At 47.3% G+C, this 21568-nt stretch overlaps 1 protein-coding gene across 6 annotated transcripts in view; it reads left to right on the top strand.

Annotated features, from left to right (window-relative positions):
- The window catches only part of ATXN7L1 (ataxin 7 like 1), a 246879-nt gene that overhangs the window by 97309 nt on the left and 128002 nt on the right, over positions 1 to 21568 (top strand). The window contains exon 4 of one of the 6 annotated variants that reach the window (XM_086696931.1): positions 12724 to 13944. The exons of the other annotated variants lie outside the window; for them this stretch is intronic. Coding sequence (XP_086553057.1) covers positions 12724 to 12809 — 86 coding nt within the window. The 3' untranslated portion in view covers positions 12810 to 13944. Of the gene's footprint in view, positions 1 to 12723; positions 13945 to 21568 lie in introns of those variants that run through there. 6 annotated transcript variants of the gene reach the window in all.

Here is a 21568-nt window from a genome sequence, read left to right as displayed (position 1 = left end):
TATTTATTTAAACATTGATTTACTTTTTTTAACGCTTATATATTTTTGAGAGAGCGTGAGCAGAGGAGGGGCAGAGAGAGAAAGAGACACAGAATCCGAAGCAGGCTCCAGGCTCTGAGATGTCAGCACAGGGCCCAACATGGGGCTTGGACTCACGGACCATGACATCATGACCTGAGCCGAAGTCTGATGCTTAACTGACTGAGCCACCCAGGCGCCCCCAGCCCTATTGCTTCTAAAATCAAAGTGGTTCTCCCCATCGTGTGCACATTTACTATGGCAGATTTCTTCTCCCCTCCTCTGGAAAAAAGTGCTGTTAAACTGATTTGACTTCTTAACAATTAACGGTGTCCTGGAACAGAGGAACTGCTGCAGTGGATGGTTTGTGGCGGACTTTCCCCGTGGTCTTGCACAGAGCCGGGCTGTTTGGAAAAGTATGCCAGTTAGGCAGTGCAGGAGCCACGTGGGAAATAAATGGGTCTGGGGGAGCATGTAGACTGGGGGTAATGAATGATGAGAGGCTGAGCCAACAACTTCACTGGGATGAATCCTGCTGCACATGGAATGAAGAACCTTTCTTCCCAGAGAAAGCAACCATAGCCTTTGTTTTACAAAACCGCAGCTACAGATTTCTGTCCCAGGTTTGGTTTCTGACTGACCCTGGGACAGGTTTGCTTACTAGCATCGCAGATGCTTTGCTTTTCTCCCCCAGGAATTAGTTCTTCAGATTCCTGAGTCTCCTACAGAGGTGCCTGTGGCTTCGTTCGGGTTGTGCCTATGGTTCCTGCTCATCGCCCTAAGTGGCCTTCCCCACCCCACGCGTTACCCTGTGCAACAAGTGCCTGCCTCCAGCAGGAGCACGCTGCACCCCTGCCATCGGTAGGGTCGCGCTGACGCCAGCCCAGACTGGCCCCCTCACTCAGTGACCCGCATTACCGTCAGCTCTGGGCGTCATCTTGACAGCACTATCTGCAGGTACATAGGAGTCAGGTTACCAGTGTGTTTAAGAATGGCAGCTTTTAAGGGCGCCTGGGTGGCTCAGTCGGTTGAGCGTCCAGCTTCAGCTTCGGTCATGATCTTGTGGCTTTTGGTTCGTGGGTTCGAGCTCCTCATGACAACTGTGCTCTCAGCTCGGAGCCTGGAGCCTGCTTCGGATTCTGTGTCTCCCTCTCTCTGCCCCTCCCCTGCTCACGCTCTCTCTCTCTGTCTCTCTCAAAAATAAATAAAAACATTTAAAAAGAAGAAGAAGAAGAAGAATGGCAGCACTTCCAAATTCTTATTCTGCTTTCCCAGCTGCCCTGTCAGATCCTCACCACTGCGACCCTCTGGGGTTTTGTAGGTGGGGCACCTCCATCCCTCTGACAGACCTTTGCCTCTGCTACTCTCTGAAGGGAGGTGGTGTTTGCCACAAGGGCCTGGGAGACCAGCAGGGAGGTCCAGAGGTGGGGGGGTGGATGCCCCTGAGAGCTGCCCTAATGTTTGTGAGCCAGGAAACCACCGTGCTGCTTCAAACGCGACAGATGCCCCGACACAGGCAGAAGAGCCACGTCTCCTCTCTTTTCTCGTCTCTCTTTCTGCCTCCCACCCCCACTCCCCCGCAGAGCTTACAGACCTGTCATTAATTCGATTTGATCCACATTACCCTGATCCTGCATTCCATCCATTTTCCGTTGTTTGGTGTTTTTCTCTCTAATATTTGTTTCATTAGTCAACCAGCACTGGAATCGTATTGGGTTGGCAGCACAGTCCAGGGGGAGGACCATCTGTCTGGTTTGGGTTTTATTTTGAGGGATTCCTGGGAGGGAAGTGCGTTCCTCCCCACAGGATAAATGGACCTGTATTTTTTCCTGTGTGTCTCGTAGGCAGCATTCCCTGACCATTTTTCAGAAGTGGTTGGCCCTGTGAAAAAGCAACCAGAAGGCCTCGTGCAAACTGTCACCTGCAGTGTTTATTCCAGAACACTATTCATTGTAAGACTCCATGTCAGCAGAATAGCACCCCTGCCCAGGTGCCAGCAGCATGTCCAGGCCAGTCTCCAGCCAGCCAGCATCAGTGAGCAGAAAGAGATGGGTGTATGGTGCGGCCAGCAGGGCACGGCCTGGGGAACGAGCCAGTAGTCGCTCCTGGTGCTGCACCACTGGGTCATAACGGACCCATGCACATCCCTCTTTCGTTCCTCCTGGGACTCAGGTACCTCACCTTCCCTTTGGTTTATAATTTAGTTCCAAGCACAAAACAATGAAGCTATCATGGCTTAGGGAGTTTCCTGTGTGTGGTGATAGCCCTTGACAAATGTTATGTAAGTTAACCTGGTCCCATAGCACCTAGGCCACACATAGGGGAAAAAAAATCACACAGCCACAGTTTAGGAGTGCCGCTTTAGTTTTCAGATGCAAAGAGTAGTAGGGGAGGCCTTACCGTTGTTTTATTTTTTGATTTTTGGCTTAGTTTATGATGGCCAGAGAACATTAGCTATCAGTTACCCATTTTATAACTTAACGATATTTCCTTTGTAACTAGTTAGCATGTGACCGTTTTTTAAAAATGTTTCCTAGGTGATTAGAAGATTTATTTAATCTCTCTTTTGTGTGCAAGGTTCCACATATTTATTATTTTGTTGTTCAGATCTTGTGTATCCTTGCCATTTTTGTCCTTTTGGTCTGTAATTTCTGAGAAAGGGGTTTTAAGTCTCCTATGATGGTTGTAAGTGTGTCAGTCTCTCCTGGAACTTGGATGGCTTTTGATCTACAGTATTGAGGCTTCACTGTTGGATACCTATAGGTTTATGACACATGGCTTTTTTGTGGTGGAATCTTCATCCTATTAACTTTTCCCTTAGGTCCTATTGTATCTGATTAACTCTCCTACCCAGTTTTCTTTTGGTCAATATGTATTTACCTTATCTCTCCAGTCTTTTATTTTCAACTTTTCTTTGTCATCTTGTCTTGGACAGCTCTCTTATAAACAGCATATAGCTAGCTTTTGTAAAAGTCCAATCTGATAGTGTCTTTTAATAGGTGAGTTTTATCCATTTACGTTTATTGTGATTACTTTATATATTTGGACTTATTTCTATCTTTTGAGTTTCTGATTGCCTTGATTTTTGTTTCTTATTTGTTCTCTTTACCTGTCCTCCGTTAAATTGACAAAGTTTTCTTAACCTTCTCTCCATTTTTCATTTGCTAGTTTGACCACAATAGATTTTATTTTATTTCTACATCTATCTATATATAAATCTATTTTTTAATCTTATTTGGCGATTGCCATTAAGTTTTTAATATGCATACTAAACAGTAGTTTCTTTTCCAAGAAAGCCTATGGTTTTCCAGGATTTCTGTGTCCTCAAGCAGCACAAACACTTTTGCACACTTTTCTCTTAAGTCAACTGGTAATGACAATAAAGAGTTGAAATCATGGCCCACAACGTTGCCATGCATTCTCAGCCTACTGACTCACAGGGGGATTAGAGGTACCTCGATTGATTTATAAAGCATGAACTTTTTGCTAATTCACTCTGTTTTACACCCTGGGGTGTTTTTGGACATCTGTCAAGTTCAGAGTGACATGTTCATTTCCAGTTTGTAAAAATCTATCTCAAAAACAAATTCTTTTAAATTGTAGTTTAACTATTTTTTGTACAAATCCCCCTAAAATCTCAAAAAAAAAAAAAAAAAGAAAAGAAAAGAAAAAGGAGGAAAAGAAAAGAAAGAAAGAATCTGTCTGTCAAGTTCCTGAAAATGTTCTGAAGTGGCATTGGATAAAAGAGAATGCAGAATCCCATGCTCTACTGCTACGGCCTGTTCCCATAAATCCTGTTCGTCATGTGTAATGATTTTCAGTGAGAAAATGAAGAAGGGGCTCCTCCCTGCTGACACCTGCTTACTTATCCCTTGATTCTCGAACTTTAATGTGCATATGAATCCCCCAGGGGTTTGCAAAATGCTAAATTGCTAAAATGCAGATTCTGGATTCAAGTATGTCTATATTTCTGATATGCCTCCGGGTAATATGCTGGTGCTTTTGGCACACAGACCACATTGGAGTAACAAGTGCTTGGAGAATAAAATTTAGCTAGGAAGATAGGGGCCTCAGCCCTTGGTCAGGGTTCCATGATACCTCACAGAATGGCAGATAGCAGAAGAAATACTCTCTTTGGAGTGGTTTGGGATTCAGGATCATTCGAATTCGGAAAGTCTCCTTACGGCTTTAAGGTCTGGCAGAGCCCAGAATGAATGCTCATTCTGCGCACTGTGAGTCCCTCTTGCCTCTGTCGGCTCTGCCTTCCCTCTGGAGGTCGGCACGGCACATGCTTCAAGTCTCAGGCCTGTCACTGTGTCATGTAGATGTGACACCATGAGTCAGTGCCCAAGAAGGAGCCTGCCTGGGGCCAGGGGCAGGTTTCCTGGTAATTTATGTTTAAGACAAGCTTTTAATAGAGATACACTTTTAAATAGTAACCAGGAAAAAGATTCTCTCTTCTTAACGGGTAGCCATTTATAGGACTCAGCTGTTGAGGCTCAAGGGTAGCATTAGGCTTAAGTTTAATCTTCTGTATATACCATAATTTACAGCACCGAGTAAAGCATTGTACGTACAACCATTTCAGTCATTTGCTGTGATAAATAGCTATTGCTCTTGGCGGAACAGAAACACCATCTCTGCTTTCCATTTATGAATATTGAATGGTCTCGGGCAGGCGTTCGCTATAAGTTTTTAAAGGGGAAATCCCCACTGATCGCAACTCCTCACTAGCCCCAAGTACAATTTCCCTGCTCTGCGCACCAGTCAGCCCTCAATCCACGTGTATCCTGGTGAATCCTGCACAGAGCACTTCGGACAATTCCGAGTTCTCATCCTACCGATTTGTACCACATGCCTCGGGTTGGTTGGTAGAAGATTTAGCTGGTGGCAGGAAGCCACTGACAGGACTCAGGGAAATATCTTAAAGGTGATAATCTGATGCCGGAAAAATAGAAGGGATGTGATTCTGTCGGATTCCTGACAACGACAAGGTGGTGTCAGCTAGGGAAATTGCAGCTAATGGGGGCAAAAGGTGGGGGGGGCTGGGGGAATGTTAAGACAATAAATCTCTAGGGATCTACTCTTTAGGAACTCAGAGACACACATGCCTCCCTCCAGACTTCCTTTAGTTCAGATACCTTATTCCCTGCCCTCTGGGAGGAGGCAAAATGGATACTCAAGTATGACACTTGGTAGAGTGAACAGCTTGTCTTGGGAAGTCCCCTGGGTCTGACTCGGCTGGTCACCGCATGGGAATTTTCTGCATTAGGGATTAAAATCCTTAGAGTGGCATTCCTTGATTTGTCTCACGGTTATGAGTACCCACTATGTGTCAAGCTTTACACTGAATGGTGAGACAGGACTCAGAGGAGAACATAAGGAGGAGGGCGAACAAGGAGAAGAGCACCCCTTGGCCTCCTTTTGAGTGATGTCACATAGACCGCCTTCTGTGGCCACTCCAAATGCCGCTTATCAGCAGCATCTCTCTAAGATGTTTCCTTTGAATACAGAGATTAGAGGCTTCTGTTCTCACTCCGGCCTTTTGAGGGTGATCGTATATCTATAGAAATATCTTCGATTTCTATGGCATCTTGCCCTTTACGAAGCACTCACTAGTAGCTTGTTCATTTCCACCATGGTAACGACTGATAGAGGCTGGCTTCCCAGATTTGGAAGCTCAGAGAAGTTCGGCGACTTTCCTAAGGTCGCTGACGGATAGGGGCAGAGCTGGGATTAGTACTCAGGACTCCTGAATGTGAGCTCAGTACATTCTCCATGAACAGAGACCCCTGGGGGGGAGGGTAATGCACAGCAGCAGCAAAATATTGGAGGCAGGTGTACTTTTATGCAACTTCTAACCTTTACCGTCTCTAATCCCAGGCCTAGAGGCAACCAGCACATCGTCCGGCTTTGTCGTGTCTGCCTCACATGGGGTCCAAGCTTTCTGTAATAACCATTTGAAACACAGTCTTACCAGTTCTGATTCTGAAGGAATAGTATTCAGTCGGCTTCTGGGTCATGATCCACCCTTTCATTTCCTGGCCAGCAGATTCCATCAGGACAAAGTTACGGTCATTTTAGCAGCCGCTGTAGGCGTTTGGTTGTGTTCTGCATGAGAATAAATCCGTTCAGCATTCTGATTAGTGACAACCAGTGCTGAGAGAATTGTGCGGGCCAGAAACTCCAAGTATGTGTTTCATGCGTGTAAACCTACTAATGAGAATGGGGTTTGGCAGAAAGCTGAGCATTGACGTTCCTGCCACCAGAGCTTAGAGTTGCTTGTTAGTATTCTGAGAGCTGGATTATAGACGCAGATACAATACAATTTGATCTTGATAACATCTCTCATTCCCAGGCCTCAGATAAGTCTGTTACACAGGAAGAGGGGAGGAAGCAATCTGGAAAGAGAATTGTATATAAGTGGCTCAAGAGACCTGGCAATTTAGGACTCCTTTGCAACCTTGCTGTGACCTCCCGCCTCTCTTTGCCCCTCTGTGGAATGGCCATGGTGGTTCTGCTCCATGGTTATTCTTAGAAATGAATAACTTGAACACGCCTTGGCATGTGACTTGTGCTATAAATATGCCTTGCTGCCATGTGGAAAAAGGAGTTTTTAGCTGAAATGCATGATGAGGCGAGGCAGGGAACGTCAGTCCCTGGCAGCAGGCGCCTTGCCCGAGACAGGAGAGGTATGAGGGAGAGGGCCAGGTGCTTGTCTGAGAGAGGAGAACACAGAGACCATCTCTGAAGCAGTCTGGGGCAACATGGTGGAATGTTCAAAACCAACACGCACAAAATAAACGTTGGAACGTCTGGCCTGAATTTAGCAACAAATAAGGGACTGGAGATGAGTCTCTGTCTCTTCACATTGCAGGCTCTGTGCTGCAGCTCCGGCCGTCCGCTGACTTCTAGAGGGTTGGGCCTGGGGCAGGAGGAGGACCTAGGCAAATCAGTGCCCATGTGGTGAGGTTCAGCTGCTATATTTGAAAGAGGACTGGATTAGGGAAGCACCACAGGGGTTAGGCACAAGCCAGACCCTGGAGCCAAGCTGCCTTGGTGTACTTATGGCTCTGCTCCCCATCAGCCCATCCCTCAAGCTCTCCATACCTCAGTTTTCTCACCTACAAGATGAGGATGATATCGGTACCTGTCTTAGAGGTGGTCAGGAAGCTAAAATGAGTAAACACGAGTGTAACGCTGACAAGAGCACCCGACATCTCTCTACATAAGCAGTGAGGGCTTCTCCAGCCCTGCAAACGCCAGCCTATGGTGGAGAAGAAACGCAGACTGGATTGGCTGAGGAAAGTTCACCTCCAGAGGACTGAGTGTGTTGGCCATGGATTACATGGTCATTCCCAGAGAGGCAGCTTCGGCTGGAAAGAAGAAGAGTCACAGCCAGACGAGAGCCAGCATTGGCTGGACCACCGGCTGTATCCACAAAAGCAGATTCCAGTGGCCGGCATCCTAGAAATTTTTGTCCGTTTATCTCACACAAGTCTGTCTTTCCCAGCGTCATTTACTGATACTGTATCTCTGCTCTGGAATCCTACAGAATCCTTCCCATGTTATCTGTCTGCCTCAACATGGGAAAAATCCCTCTCATCTGGAATTCCTGTCTAACGCCTGCCGTCCTGCCTCACTGCAGTGTGTGGGCAGGACCGCTCTCTGCTGCACATGCTTCAGAATGACTGGATTTCAGGCTTTCAGAGCAAGTGTCTTTAAATCCACCGGGGAAAGGAGACAGCAGTCATCTGCTGGCTGGTGTTTGCCAAAATGTGGCCTTATGACGGGATGGAGTGATGGCTCCTGGCATGAGAACCGGTTCCCCCTGGGCATACACCCAGCCTGAACAGCTCCTTTAAAACCAGAAGCAATTTGTCATCTTTTGATTCTCTTCCAGCACTGTCCCTGTCACAGGTAGATAAATGAGGCGGCATATGGGTGTCCAAACGCGGGAACGTCTAATCCCCGCGGTTTCCCACAGAGCCGTCACTCCACGAGGGTGGAGAGCACAGTGGGGTGGTCCCTGGCTCCGGGATTGTCACCACGAGCAAATTTTTTCATCGGGTGTCCCATTTATATGCATGAAATGCTTTCTCAGAATCTCCCAGCCCCCGGTGTGCCACTGATAGGTGCGTTTCTCATTTCAGAATCCTGAAATGAATCATACATTTGTGAGCTCACCTTCTTATGTCTCTAGCTCCACAGAATGCCACCAATCAAATCGGTGTCTCGGCAGAAGCCAGCAAGCACCCCTGAATTAGAAATAGATAGGGGTTGGGCTCTGTGTTCTAAAAAGCCTTGATGACAGAAGGCCAGTGGGAAAGGCGGATGCATTTCAGGTCACCTCAAGTTGCATGCTCTGTATATGGCTTGAAAGATACCCTTCGACACGGCCCATGTGGACTTTCCATTTCCCTGGTGGTGTATAACTGAAGTCACCAGGTGATTTGCAAGGATGCAGTAAGCGGATGTGGCCTCCTGATGCCTCTCGCTTGCCAAGACGTGGGTGACCCGTGACACCCATGTAAATGAAGGATAGTCCTATGTGGCGGATGAACTCTGCTAGCCAGGGCAGGCCTGGTGCCCATGCCAGGGTCTGAGTGTGTTGTTGGTCCTGCCAGACAGCTTTGATGTCGTCTATGGTCATCAGTCACCCCCTTCACCCCCGTGGCTGCCGGATTAACTGGGCAGCTACAGTCACAAGAGCCCGGGCTTGGCTGGATTAACTCAAGTTCATTGCTAACCACAGGAAAATCATCTGCCCTGATAGTGTTGCAGTGAGTCATTGACCATCACTGGGGCACCCTGAGAAAAGAGCAAATGTGGAGCATTTTCTCAAAGCTGGATCTATTGAGCATGCAGCAGATTTCTCGCAGGCCACCATAAAGGCTTTATGGCCAGCTCCTAATTATCTATGGTACTGAAGGAGAAATCTAGCATGACCTTTCACATTTAAAAATAAATCCCTCTATTGAACTTGACCCAGTGGTTTCATACTAGAAATCTATTAGGGGAGGGTGGTATTTCCTTTTATGTTTTCCCATTTAACCAGTAGTTTTAATGAGCAACAAAATGACCTAACGGGGCTGGGAGTGCAGTACAGGAAGGTAATTGGCGTGAGGTTAAGGGATGGGTCCAGGCCTATCTCCTGCCTTGTTCGGCCTCTGTTCTTCTGACTGCGTTTGTTTGCTGCATCTACTTTATAAGGTCAGGAGAAGATCAAATGTAGAAATATCCCCAAGCCTAGCCAGAGGAAGCACACAGAACATCTTAGCTGTTATGACTTATGTAGATTTACAGAAACTCTTACTTCGTCAAGAGGACGAAACGACAGATGAGTTTGTTTATAAAAGACAGGTGTGAATCTAAGTGAATCTTTAAGGTAATTCTGTATTTCATTCATGGCGAAATCACATCATCTTTTTTTTTTTTTTTAAGCTTAAAAGGCTGAGCCAGCTGTGCATGATATATTAAATACACACATTTACTTACTTCGGAAAAGTTACGATTTTGAGAGTATGATCATTCCTGGGGGGGGGGGGGAGGGGAGGCGGCAGGGACAATTTTTGTATACCTCTTGTCCATTGAAAAGAGTTACCTGTAAAGAATGATTTCCATTCCTTGGATTGGTGTCTTCAAATTCCTGCTTTTTTTTCAAGTGTGGTCATATAGCAAGAGAAGGGAAGACTGTGAGCTGCTTAAGGAAGGAGTTCCTTATAAATCCTCTTTGTTGTCCCAGAGTGTCTGGCAAATAGTCACTCAGTCAATGTCTTATGAATGAAGGAATCAATAATTTAGATATTTAATCCTTTACGTCAGTGATACTCAACCTTGAGCCACGCGTCAGGATTGTTCCGGGGCTTGTTAAAACACAGACGGCTGGGCCCCACCCTCAGAGTTTCTGATTCGATGGGTCTGGAGTGGGACCTGAGAATGTGCATTTTCACAAAGCCTCTGGATGATGCTGATGCTGTTCTTTCACCTGTTCCAAGACTTCCAAGAGACTAACATCTGTAGTTGTCTGACCTCGCCCTGGGTAACTAAGATAGATTTTGTAAAAATTACCAGGATTTGATCAGATAGAAAAGCAACCTGGATTTTTTTTTAATTGAAAACTACATTTTGGGGGCGCCTGGGTGGCTCAGTTGGTTAAGTGTCCGACTTCAGCTCAGGTCATGATCTTGCGGTTCCTGAGTTCGAGGCTGGCATCCTGAGTTCGAGCTCTGTACTGACAGCTCAGAGCCTGGAGCCTGCTTTAGATTCTGTGTCTCCCTTGCTCTCTGCCCCTTCCCTGCCCACTTGCACTCCGTCTCTCTCTCTCTCAACAATTAATAAACATTAAAAGGAAAAGAAAGAAAAAGAAAACTACATTTTGTTCCTTGTATAATTATGAGAGATGTGAGAATCAGATCACCACCTTCTTCTTAATTGTGGTCTCTGCTGGCAGGATGCACCCACTCCAGGAGGGTGGGAGAGGGTGGTACTCTTGCAACACTTAAGCCAGATTGTACCTCCATCCACTTTGGGAATCTCTACTTAGTGTCAGAGGTGCTTAACTGCAAAGCTGAAATGAGACATGATCTTTTCCAGAAACTGCAGATGAGCAAAAAGGGTACAGGAGATGAGCATATGATACAAAAGGGAACAAGTTCCTTGCGAAGTCTTTTCATGCTGGCTGTCGGCCTGACTGAAGTCATTAGGCCCACGGGATTCAGAAACACAGAGGGAGTTTCATGGGCTGAGGAAGGCTGCTTTCTGCAAAAAAGTTGTGCTAAGTCCAGATGTTACTTTGGACGGCAGGCAAAGAGCTAGACTTCCCAAACCCAGGCCACTGGGAAGCTCCCCCACTCCCCGCAGCCATGCATCCCCCCTCTTTTCAGGAAAGAGTCCTTGAGACTGTGAGGACCCTCAGTAGAGGCCAGGGACAGGTCAGTAGAGGGTGCCCCAGGGATACAAGACTCCCTGAACAAAGAGAAGAGATCAAAATGGAAACTAAGAAGGCAATTGAAGGGTAAGAGGGGCTAAGACCTTCCTCTGACGAGAATGCATAAGTAACCTATTGCTATGTAACAAATGACCCCAACATCCAGCAGCTTAAAACCACAAGTATGTCTTGTCTTACACAGTTTCCGCAGTTTCCGTGAGTCACGGACCTGGAGTGGTGTAGCTGGGTGGTTCTGGCTCAGGGACTCTCATGAGGTTGCGGTCAAACTGTCATCTGTGAGCCGCTGTCATCTGAAGGCTTGGCTGGGGCCGAAGCTTGTCTCTACCAAGATGGCGCCCTCACCTGGCCGTAGTAGGCCTCTCCACAGGGCTGCTCGCCACCTAGCAATTAACTTCCCCCAGAGCCAACAACCTGAGAGCGAGGAAGTCAGAATGCTGAAACAAGTCCCTCCAGCTGGCCCCCACTCAAGGGGAAGGGAATGAGGCATCACCTCTTGAAGGAGGCATGCCGCCACAGAGCACGTTCCTTTCATCCTCCTCTTGCCAGGCCCAGAAAAGCACAAGAATAACTGATACGGGGCCTTTTGGGAAAGGATGACAGGAGCTTTAAAAAGGACTCCGAAGGGTGCTGTGGCAAATTTGCCTGATCGGACTGAGGAGAGGTGGTTGTGGAGAGGAAGGGGCACTGGAAGCTCTGTGGGCTTTGAGTCCACTCTCCTGTAGGGGTCTCTTCAGGCCCAGGACTACTTTGCTTACAAGGGACTGAAGTCACCTGTAAGTCCCAAGGCTCAGGTTTGGTTCCAGAGAAGAGGAAGCAGGGGCTCCTGCTGGAGAAGGAGCCATTGACAGCAATGGCATCGTCTAGGTCGTCTGGCCTGCCCAGGTCCCCCTAGGCAAAGAAGAGCAATTCCAGGCAGACGCGGTGTCCTGCAATAAAGGGGAGCTTCTGGGCTGTGCCTTCCAGGAAGGATAAATAGGGGGTGGGGAATGTTAGGAAGCAGGAGAGGGGAGCCCCACTCTTTTTTATTAAATCGACCCCAGTTGGGATGATGGCTCAGTACCGCTAGGCACAGCAGCAGTCGACCCCTCGTGGCTTTGGCTCCTGGGTCCCACACAGAGACCACACATGGGGGTACATGTTTATTTTGGCCACCCGGGCTGCGTGAATGGATCCTGTTTAGCAGTCTTAAGCTGCAGAACTGTTGGTGGTCATATTGTACTGTGTCTGTTCTTATCTCCCCTATCATCCCCAGGGAATAAGCTAATCAAACCTGCTGATGATTTTACACCAAGAAGGAGATAGCTAATAACTTGGATGACAAGTATTAGAATACAATGTGATGTGGATAAATTGGGCCCATGTATTAAGGGCTATAAAATGAGATTCCATCAAGGCATGAATAATGGTGCCTGTGGAAAGGATTAATCAAATACCCCATTAAAAGGTATGGGAATTCTGGTCAGACAGCCCCGGTTTAATTACACTCTGGCCCCCACCCCGCCCTCTCACTCGGTTCCCTCTGAAACTGCTTTCTGCTACGAGGAATGTGGGAAAGAGTTTAGAGGAAATTATAGAAAAATTGAGACATGCGTTTTGATAGAACAAGATCATGAAGACAGATTTAAGCAACCAGTGTTTAATTTAGGAAAAAGAGATAAGGCAATTGGCGTGAGTAATCGTTTACAAATGTAATTTCCAAAGGAGCCCTGTTGATACCATTCAGCAAATGCCAACAAAGCATTTACTTTCCAAAGGGAGAAAGCAAGACAACAAGACAAATGGAGGCATCTCCAGAAATGGACCAGAGAGCAGCCAAGCCATAGAGAAGAATCAGATGTGAGAATGGGCAGTGCGGAAGGTAGACACAACATCTGAAAGCTCTTGGAGGACTGGCATTGTCTGGAGAAGGCTTCTTGGAAGAGGAGACTCCAGCAGAGCCCCGCAGTATGGACAAGCTCCCATGTACTGCAAATTCGTGAGCACACTCTGGTGACAGAGTTTAGGGAGAAAATGGGCTTGAGCGGAGCCGAGGGCAGCTGTGGGATTCTTCTCTCCATTTCCACCACCACCACCCTGGTCCAAGCTGCCATCACTTCTCACCTGGAAAAGTACAAAAGCGTTTCAGCTGTTTTCCCTGCTTCCACTCTTGCTCCTCTATAGTCCATTCCACGCACAAAAGTCAGAATCAAAAAGTAAAGTTAATCATATTCTCTTGACTTATGGCTTCCCATTGCTTTTAAGCTAAAAGTAAATGATTATCGTGGCTATAAAGTTTTGCATGGTCTGAACCACATCCTCTGCTAGGCCCCCTTTCACTCTATATGCCAATCAAGCTGACCTTCAGCATGTCAGCACACATTGAGTCCTGCTGCCACTGGGCCTTTGCACATGCTTTTCCTCCTCTGTATGATTTTTTTTTCTTCCCATCTTCTTGAAGCTAACTCTGACTCATTCTTCAGAATGCATCTTAATGATTACTTCCTCCTGGAAGAGTTGTCTGGTTTTCATAGCTAAGTCAGCACTCTCTTCTACCTCAAAAACAAATGTTCATTGTGTGACCATATGATTAATATTTATCTCCCCCCCCCAGGCCACATACTGTGAGAGGGAAGGGACCCAGTCTTTGCATCCCCCAGAGCCTAGCACAGTCTCAATAAATATATATTGACTGGATCATGACATTTAATTAGGAACAGTGTGACTAGTGGAGAAATTATGTTTGACCAGTATGTAAGAGAGTGCCATTGTGAATTCTTACTGGGATGAAAACTGGAATTCATGTTCAGACTCTGCCACCTGCTGGTCGTGCTGTTGTAAATAAATCACAGGTCTTCTCAGGGCCTGTTTCCTCATCTCTAACATGGGGGTACCAACAGCCACCTCACATGGTTGTGATGAGAAATTAATGAAATAATACTTATAAGAATTTTTTTAACTGTAAAAGCAGATGTAAATAGACTTTGTCATTTTTTCCAGTGTTTGGTCACTATTGGATTGATGGAGGGATGGTTGGAAGGATGGAAGGATGGATGGACAAACGGATGGATGGATGGAAGGTCGGAGGGATGGATAGAAGGTCGGAGGGATGGATAGAAGGAAGGAAGGAAGGAAGGAAGGAAGGAAGGAAGGAAGGAAGGAAGGAAGGATGGAGGGAAGGAAGGAGGGAAGGAAGGAAGGAAGGAAGGAAGGAAGGAAGGAAGGAAGGAAGGACAAACGGATGGATGGCCAAACAGATGCATGGATGGAAGGATGGATGGACAGACAGATGGTTGGATGAACAAATGGCTAGATGAACAGTTAGGGAGCCACTGTGAGAGCCATGAGGGGAACCAGGCACATGAGTAGCATGATGAAAGCCAAAAGAGGAGGAAATTTCAAGAAGTAGGAGGAGGCTTGTTGATGGACCACAACATCACATAGAGCAGAACAGGCCAGGAGAATGAGGCGGGGGGGGGGGGGGGGGGGGGGGGAGGAGGGGGGGGCATGGATCTTTTTAACTCGGACAGAAGAAAGTCATTGGTGACCTCAGGACAGGTCCTCCTCAGCCTTTTCATGTTGTCTGTGCTTTCAATGACATGCCTTAATTGTAACTTAATCACATTACTGATTTTTATCTTTTTGGGGAAAATCAAATTGATTTGCACATGCAACAAAATTGGTGAGATTACTCCAGCTGCTGCCAGCAGGTGCTGACAAGTACAGAAGTGAATGTCAGAGCATAAGAAAATACACTAAACATTTATTTTAATAAGCCCTAGTAAACCTTAGTTATTTATTAAATTGCCATGGATAATTAGGTTTCGGTTTCCAGGGTTGTTTCATTTTTAACTCCCTGTGTTCCAGTAGGAGGAACAGGGCTGGATGTGTGGGCAGGAACCTGTGTGAGATTCATCCAAGGGCAGTTTCACTGCTGTTAGCTTTTTGGGGTCTCTTTGATTACGTCTCACTTTCTACCATGACCATCCACACAGGGTAAGTCATTCTAACACACACGCACACACGCACACATACACACACGCATGCACGCTAGCTGAGCACGTGGTGCTTTGGAGTGGCGGCTCCTCCAACATGGCGGCTTAGGCCTCACCCTGCCAGGCCCTGATCCAGCCAGTCTGTCTGTGTGCGGGCCCTGGGAGGGAGCAGCCCAGGCTGAACCTGAGCCCCACACTTACCATCTTAGGGCTGACTCTCGATAAGTTAAGAAACATGACGAGGGACGCCTGGCTGGCTCAGTTAGAAGAACATGCGACCCTTGATCTCATGAGTTCGAGCCCACGTTGGGTGTAGAGATTACTAAAGAAAGACGTGAGGAGTACATGAGAGTCCAATGGCTACTTCCACATTCCTCTTCACCCCCGACCCCCATGCTCCAAACCTGGCTGACAAAGTTCAGAACAAACTAGAAGAAAAAGCCACCGATTATTTCATTTCCATGTAGTAGTTGGTGGTGTGGAACATGGGTCTGTGGAGTAAGGAGGTGTTCTTCAAGAAAACTTTAAAATGGCTCAGGGAGGGTTTGGCAATCCCCTCTCTAGTGCCTGTTCAGCACAATGGCTCAAGAGCGTGTTGCCCATCTAAAGACGGGTCCATGTATGTCTCTGCCTCTTCCCCACATATCCCAGATCCAGAACTTTCTGTGATTCAAACGTTTAGTCAGTAAAGTGGTTTCCTATGAACTGATGCACACAGTTTGCCCAGGAGAAATGCCCAGGCCCTGGTCCATGTGTAAATGGCGCCGTCCCCGGAAGTCCCATTACATTCCAGCCTGGTAAAGGTGAGAGGTACTAAGCAGAGACCTTACACCCGCTTTCCGGTGTAGCCCCTCGTGGGGAAGCTGGGTGGTCAGTGGGGGAGGTGGGGCTGTTACAGACATGGCAGGACCCTCTCCCACGGCTGCATGGCCGGGGCACCAGAGCTGGAACCTGTGACCACTGATCTGTCCTCCCTCTGGCCCACCAGAGAATTAAACCCCAAAGCTCCTGAGTCCTTCTGATGTCCAAAAACGCGAGGGCAAAATCTCCCACCTCAGACAGAAGAACGTGGTGCTTTAGATCTGGGCCTGGAAATGGGCTCCCAGCTCCGCTCTGCCTCGCCTGGCTCCTGCCCTCTCCCGGCTGACATCTCCTGTATAGAAAATGTAGAAAATGCTTTCTCAGAGAGGAGGTGTGAAGATGAAATGCCATGATGCACATGACATGCTTACACTGAAGGTCAGACGCTGGGTGGCTCTTCAAGGCTGAAGTTGGGAAAATTAGGAAGAGAGGATCCCATGCTGGGTCTGGAGTAGTGGACAAGGACAAGAAAAGGGTTCGAGGAAGAGCTCTGTGGAAATCCTAGTGCTCCAGAGATGGGCCCAGAGGAGCAGCTGGGAAGACCCGGGCTCAGACTGGAGCCCCAGCAGGACAGTGTCACAGAGCCTGGGCAGAAAGGAATGCCAAGGAGTATCAGATCTTTCAGAAAGTTGGCCTGGGAAGAAAAAAACCTTTGAATCATATTTGCCTTTTCAGTGAAAGTGAATTCAAATTAATTTGGTTTTCGAATTTTTAACGCACCCATTGTCATCATTGTACCCTAGAGCGTTGTGAAAACTTACCAAATTGGAACTCAATTACCATCTACACTCTAAGAACAGGAACCCAATCTTGCAAGCAGATTTGAAAAACTCCTGGGTTGCCTGGGTGGCTCAGTCGGTAAAGCCTGTGACTCTTGATTTTGGCTCAGGTCATGATCTCACATTTTGTGACATCCAGCCCCACGCCGAGCTCTGTGCTGACAGAGCCTGCTTGGCATTCTCTCTCTCTCTCTCTCTCTGCCCACCCCCTTCCCCATTCACATACATGCTCTTTCTTGCTCTCTCTTTCGTGCTGTATCTCAAAATAAATAAATAAACTTAAAAAAAAGAAAAGAAAAGAAAACTCCTGAGCCCGGGAAAGAAAACATTCTGTCTGTCGAATGTGCATTAAGTTCTCCTGATTCTCCCCGCTCCTTCCCGTTCCTGCATTCTCCCTACTGTTACCAGAGAGGAGGACACACCATCCTGATTTCCTTCACAAATAAAACCCCTGGGAGAACCAAGGAAAGAAATATGGACAGGGAATCAGAATGTGATCAGTTTGGGCCTCTGCTTAGTTTCTTGTGTTCCCCTCTGATGTCTCTCAGGGCCCTTCCGTGGCTCTATACAGCAGTGATAAAGTTCTGAAGGTAGGGTAGGGAGCCTGTTGAGTTTGAAGGGTGCCTTGAGTTTTGAAGTTTTTCTTGTATCCATCAGTTTGGGAGCTTTTTCTTTCTGTGCAAATCAAAACAGACCCCACATGTATTTTATTTAAAAAAAATTTTTTTTAATGTTTATTTGTGTGTGTGTGTGTGAGAGAGAGAGAGAGAGAGAGAAACAGAGCATCTCTGGGGAGGAGCAGAGAGAGGAGACACAGAATCCTAAGCAGCCTCCAGGCTCTGAGCTGTCAGCACAGAGCTCAATATGGGGCTTGAACCCATGAACCACAAGATCATGACCTGAAGTCAGACATTCAACCAATTCAGCCACCCAGGCGCCCTTAATTTTAAGTGTTAAAAAAGCCTCTCATCTCCTAGTACAACAACACTGCTCATTTCTATTGTCTATTTTGTGGGTCCCGTAGCCCTGGAGTAAGCAATTTAAGGTCCTGGACTTGGGACATCTGGAGGTCACCATTAAGTGCATGAGCTCTTATTAAGTCAATATTTAATAAAGCCTTTGAAAATGCTAATGATTATGTTTGTGGGACGGTCTGCTGAGATTAGAGAAAGGAAAAACTTTGTAAGTGTAACTTTTCTTGCTCCAAACCATAAGTAAATGGCCAGATCTAATCTTCCCTTCATCCATCATTTATATTTATTATATTTGGGGAGTCTGGTTAGTGGTCTACATTCCTTGGGGTTTTGCTACATCCAGGATCCTATTATACAATCATCTTTGATAAAACTTAACAGTATACAACCCCAGGCCTTGAAGGATAGCGCGATGCCAAACCCCATTCCAAATGTGTTTCCTACTAAAGCAAACTATATTGAAAGGCATTAAAGAGAAGGATTCCCCAGTGACTTCCAATTGCAGAAAGAAAAAAAAAATGTCATAAATCACTAGTTCCACAGAAAGCTCCCCCATATCACATTCTCTTCCTATCTCATCACCATTCTTGTGGGAAAGTGAGTGTGGTGGGGTGTGCCCTCCTTAAGAACATGGCTTGCGTACAGGGTTTTTCTCAAGCAAGTGATTACTTGCTTTAAGGAGTGCAATTTGGGGCACCTGGGTGGCTCAGTCGATTGAGCGTCCGACCTCGGCTCACTGTTTGTGGGTTCGAGTGCCATGTCGGGCTCTGTGCTGACAGCTCAGAGCCTGGAGCCTACTTCAGATTCTGTGTCTCCCTCTTCTCTGTCCCTACCTCACTTAAGCGCGCGCGCGCGCTCTCTCTCTCTCTCTCTCTCTCTCTCAAAAATTAAAAGGAAAATTTAAGAATGAGTGCATTTGGACATGTTGGCATGTACCAAGGCAAAATCCAGATGGTAGAGAACGGCAGGTTAGGTGGCCTGAGTCTCCAACAGATAATTTGTAAGGAAAAGGCAGAGATGGAGAAGCTTAAAAGAAGCTTACAAGACATCTAAAATATGGGCAAGACTAACCTACAGTGGCTAAGGACATTGGGTGATGAAACCATAAGTAAACACAAGGAACTGAAGACTGGAAGTTAGGAGTGTGGTTGTTTGGGGGGGGGAGGGGGGCTGCAGTTGGGACAGATGCGTGGAGGGGCTTTTGGGGTGGCCAGCAAAGTCCTCTCCCTTCATCTGGCGGGTGCTTCCTAGGGCGTTTGCCCGTTTGCATCAATCCCGGTGCGATCCATTTGTTTTGTATGGTTTTGAGTATCTATTTTACAATAGAAACTTCTATTTTAATGAGTCCACTCGGGGTTCATATTACCTATAGTCTTGCCGGAATTCAGCTTTGGTGGGGAGTTGTCTCTAACAAAATACGTCTTCGTTTTCTCAGTGGGAGGAAAATCGTAGATCCAGCTGGAAATTCCCCAGTGGGGTTGTCTGGCAGCTTGGTCAGAACTGTGGGCCTGGGGGTGGAGCTTTTCTGGGTTCTGGCTACTGAAATCATCTGCTCTTTCTTTTTTCCCTGCTTTTTGTTTATGTAGCTAATTTTCTAGTCAATTGCTTTTAGTGACGGAATAAGCACCTGCAAACCCACCTTCCCTAAACAAAAGCCAGGACCCTGATGACAGCATCCACTCCTGCCCTTCCTCCTCCCTGATCTTTGGTAAACTTTAAAGGCCACAAAGGTTTGTTTAGGGGAACTCACCCCTGCCATGAGCCCCTACTTACTGCCCCTCATTGTCCCTGGAAATGCCAGTCTGAAGTGACCACCCTTGTGGTGTGATTTTAGGTACATTTTAGGTGATTTGAGGGTGACCTCTGACATCTCTCCCTCCAGCAGGGGCATCATCCTGTACCTGGAGGCTTTCACCCCTGTTAAGTGTAGCTCCACCAGCGCCCCAAGCCCCTTACCATGAATAAACTAGGTGAGAGCTAGTTTCAATAGCAGGTAAGTCGTGAAGAGTAGGATCCTGAAACCTGAGGTCGGGGCACAGTAAGGAAGACCCAGGGGGGGTTGGTGAGAGTTTACCTTTTCTTCCTTTTCTTCTTCTCATTAGACCTGGCCTCAACATGTTGATATTTTTCGGCTAACTCTAGGATCCCACTAAAACACAACATTTGCCTCTGTCCCTGGGGCTGCATGAAGCTAGTTCTCCAGCTCTCTCGGTGCACAAGCCTGAGTCCAAATCAGTTTGGGAAGGAAGGGCAGGGACCTCATCTGGTTTTGGTCACCATTCAGTTCTCAACCCCTGGCACAGTGCTTGGCACATAGCAGGTGTTCAGTAAACAAGATAAAATAATGTATGAATAAACACGGGACCAGGCCCACAACCAGCTTGTAGCAAGAAAGAGCATGCAGAGATCTCTCAAGAGGAGCAGTGAGAAAGAGACTGCTGTCGCTCTGCAGGCTTTCAGGGCCACCTGCCCCCTCACCTCTGCTGCTGGGCATTTCCTCAGCAGCAGCCCAGGTAGGTAGGATCAGCCACTTCTGTGCCTCCCTGTCCTCCACGAGGGAGTCAGCCAGTACCTAGTTCTTGAGAAGTACTGGCTCTTACCACATCATCTCCCACTTGACATCCCTGCTGGGATCATGGGGGTATTTCCTCCACACACTGTCTAATCTGCACGACACAGTAACCCCGTGAAGTAGGTAATTCCCACTTAATAGAGGAGGAAACTGAGGCCGAGAAGGACTGAAGTCACTTGTGAAGGGCAGAGCTGTAACTAGAACCTGGAACTTTGAATTTTTTTTAACATTTATTTATTTTTGAAAGACCGAGCATGAGGTGGGGAGGGGCAGAGAGAGAGGGAGACAGAGTCCGAAGCAGGCTGCAGGCTCCAGGCTCCCGGCTGTCAGCGCTCAAACACACGAACTGTGAGATCATGACCTGAGCCCAATCGGATGCTTAACTGACTGAGCCACCCAGGCACCCCTAGAGCCCGGAACTTTGGATCTCTGGGTCCAGTATCCTTCTGCTGCCCTGTCTTAGGTGCTGAGATCCAAATAAAGGGGGATCAAGAGTCAGCCTTCCCGTCAAGAAGCTTACAATCCAGTCTGAGCACAGAAAACACCCTACACAATAAACACGGCCACTTAATATACTGGAGCACTGCCTGATCCTTCCCCGGCTTTACTTCACAGAGATGCTATGAAAGATTCCTAGTGTTTCTCAGAAGGTTTCTCTCTGTAAGTTTATTTTACACAGCATGGAATGGGGTGGCTCAGCAGTCTTCAGCTGTGTGCTGTAACACGGAGGCCAAGGGGAGCCTAAGAAACAGAAACCCGCAGGAAATCCCAAAGACCCTGTTTGGACCAACTGTGTCGATCTCACCCTTCAGCAGACCTCGTTAGAGCAACCACGTTGTGGATAAGAAAAAGAAAGCAAAGGGTCTAATCCATAATCGAGATAACCGTTCCCTGTAAGGGTTACTGCCCAGCACACAGAGATGCCCTTGCTTTTGGACCTACTTCCCCCAACAAGCTGCTTCACATCTCTGTCTTCTGATGCTCTCTGTGACCCCATGCAGGCAGCAGGGCTGGTGCTTGGAAACGTTACCCAAGGCCCCGCGGATTGTCGGTGGCAGTGCTGGAACTTGAACCTGAGCTCTTTCCGGCCCCCACCTCTTTTCTCGCTTTCTCCCCACAGTGGCCCCTGTTGTCCTCCTCTTCCAGCCGTCCTTGAAAAAGACCCAGCAATGGCCTCTCCCCCACCCGCGAGCCCACGGCACTGACTCTCAGCAACTCTTGCTCATATTACGTTGGTTAAGTGCTCACTGACCACTTCGCTGCGCTATAATCATTTAATTCATCTATGCCTAGGAGGAAGAGATGCTTTATTTAGAAGCTTCCGAGGGAAAACTTCCCAGTCTTCAGGTCACTATCAGCTTGCTGGCCTTGGGATGATCTCAGGCTCCGCCCACTGTGCTCCTCTTCTGAGCAGAGGAGGATAATCAGGTGGCTTCATCTAA

This window comes from Puma concolor, chromosome A2, assembly GCF_028749965.1.
Source record: "Puma concolor isolate L17-30 chromosome A2, mPumCon1.1.hap2, whole genome shotgun sequence".
In the NCBI taxonomy this organism is placed as follows: Eukaryota; Metazoa; Chordata; class Mammalia; order Carnivora; family Felidae; genus Puma; species Puma concolor.
This window is presented reverse-complemented; position numbering and strand designations above follow the sequence as displayed.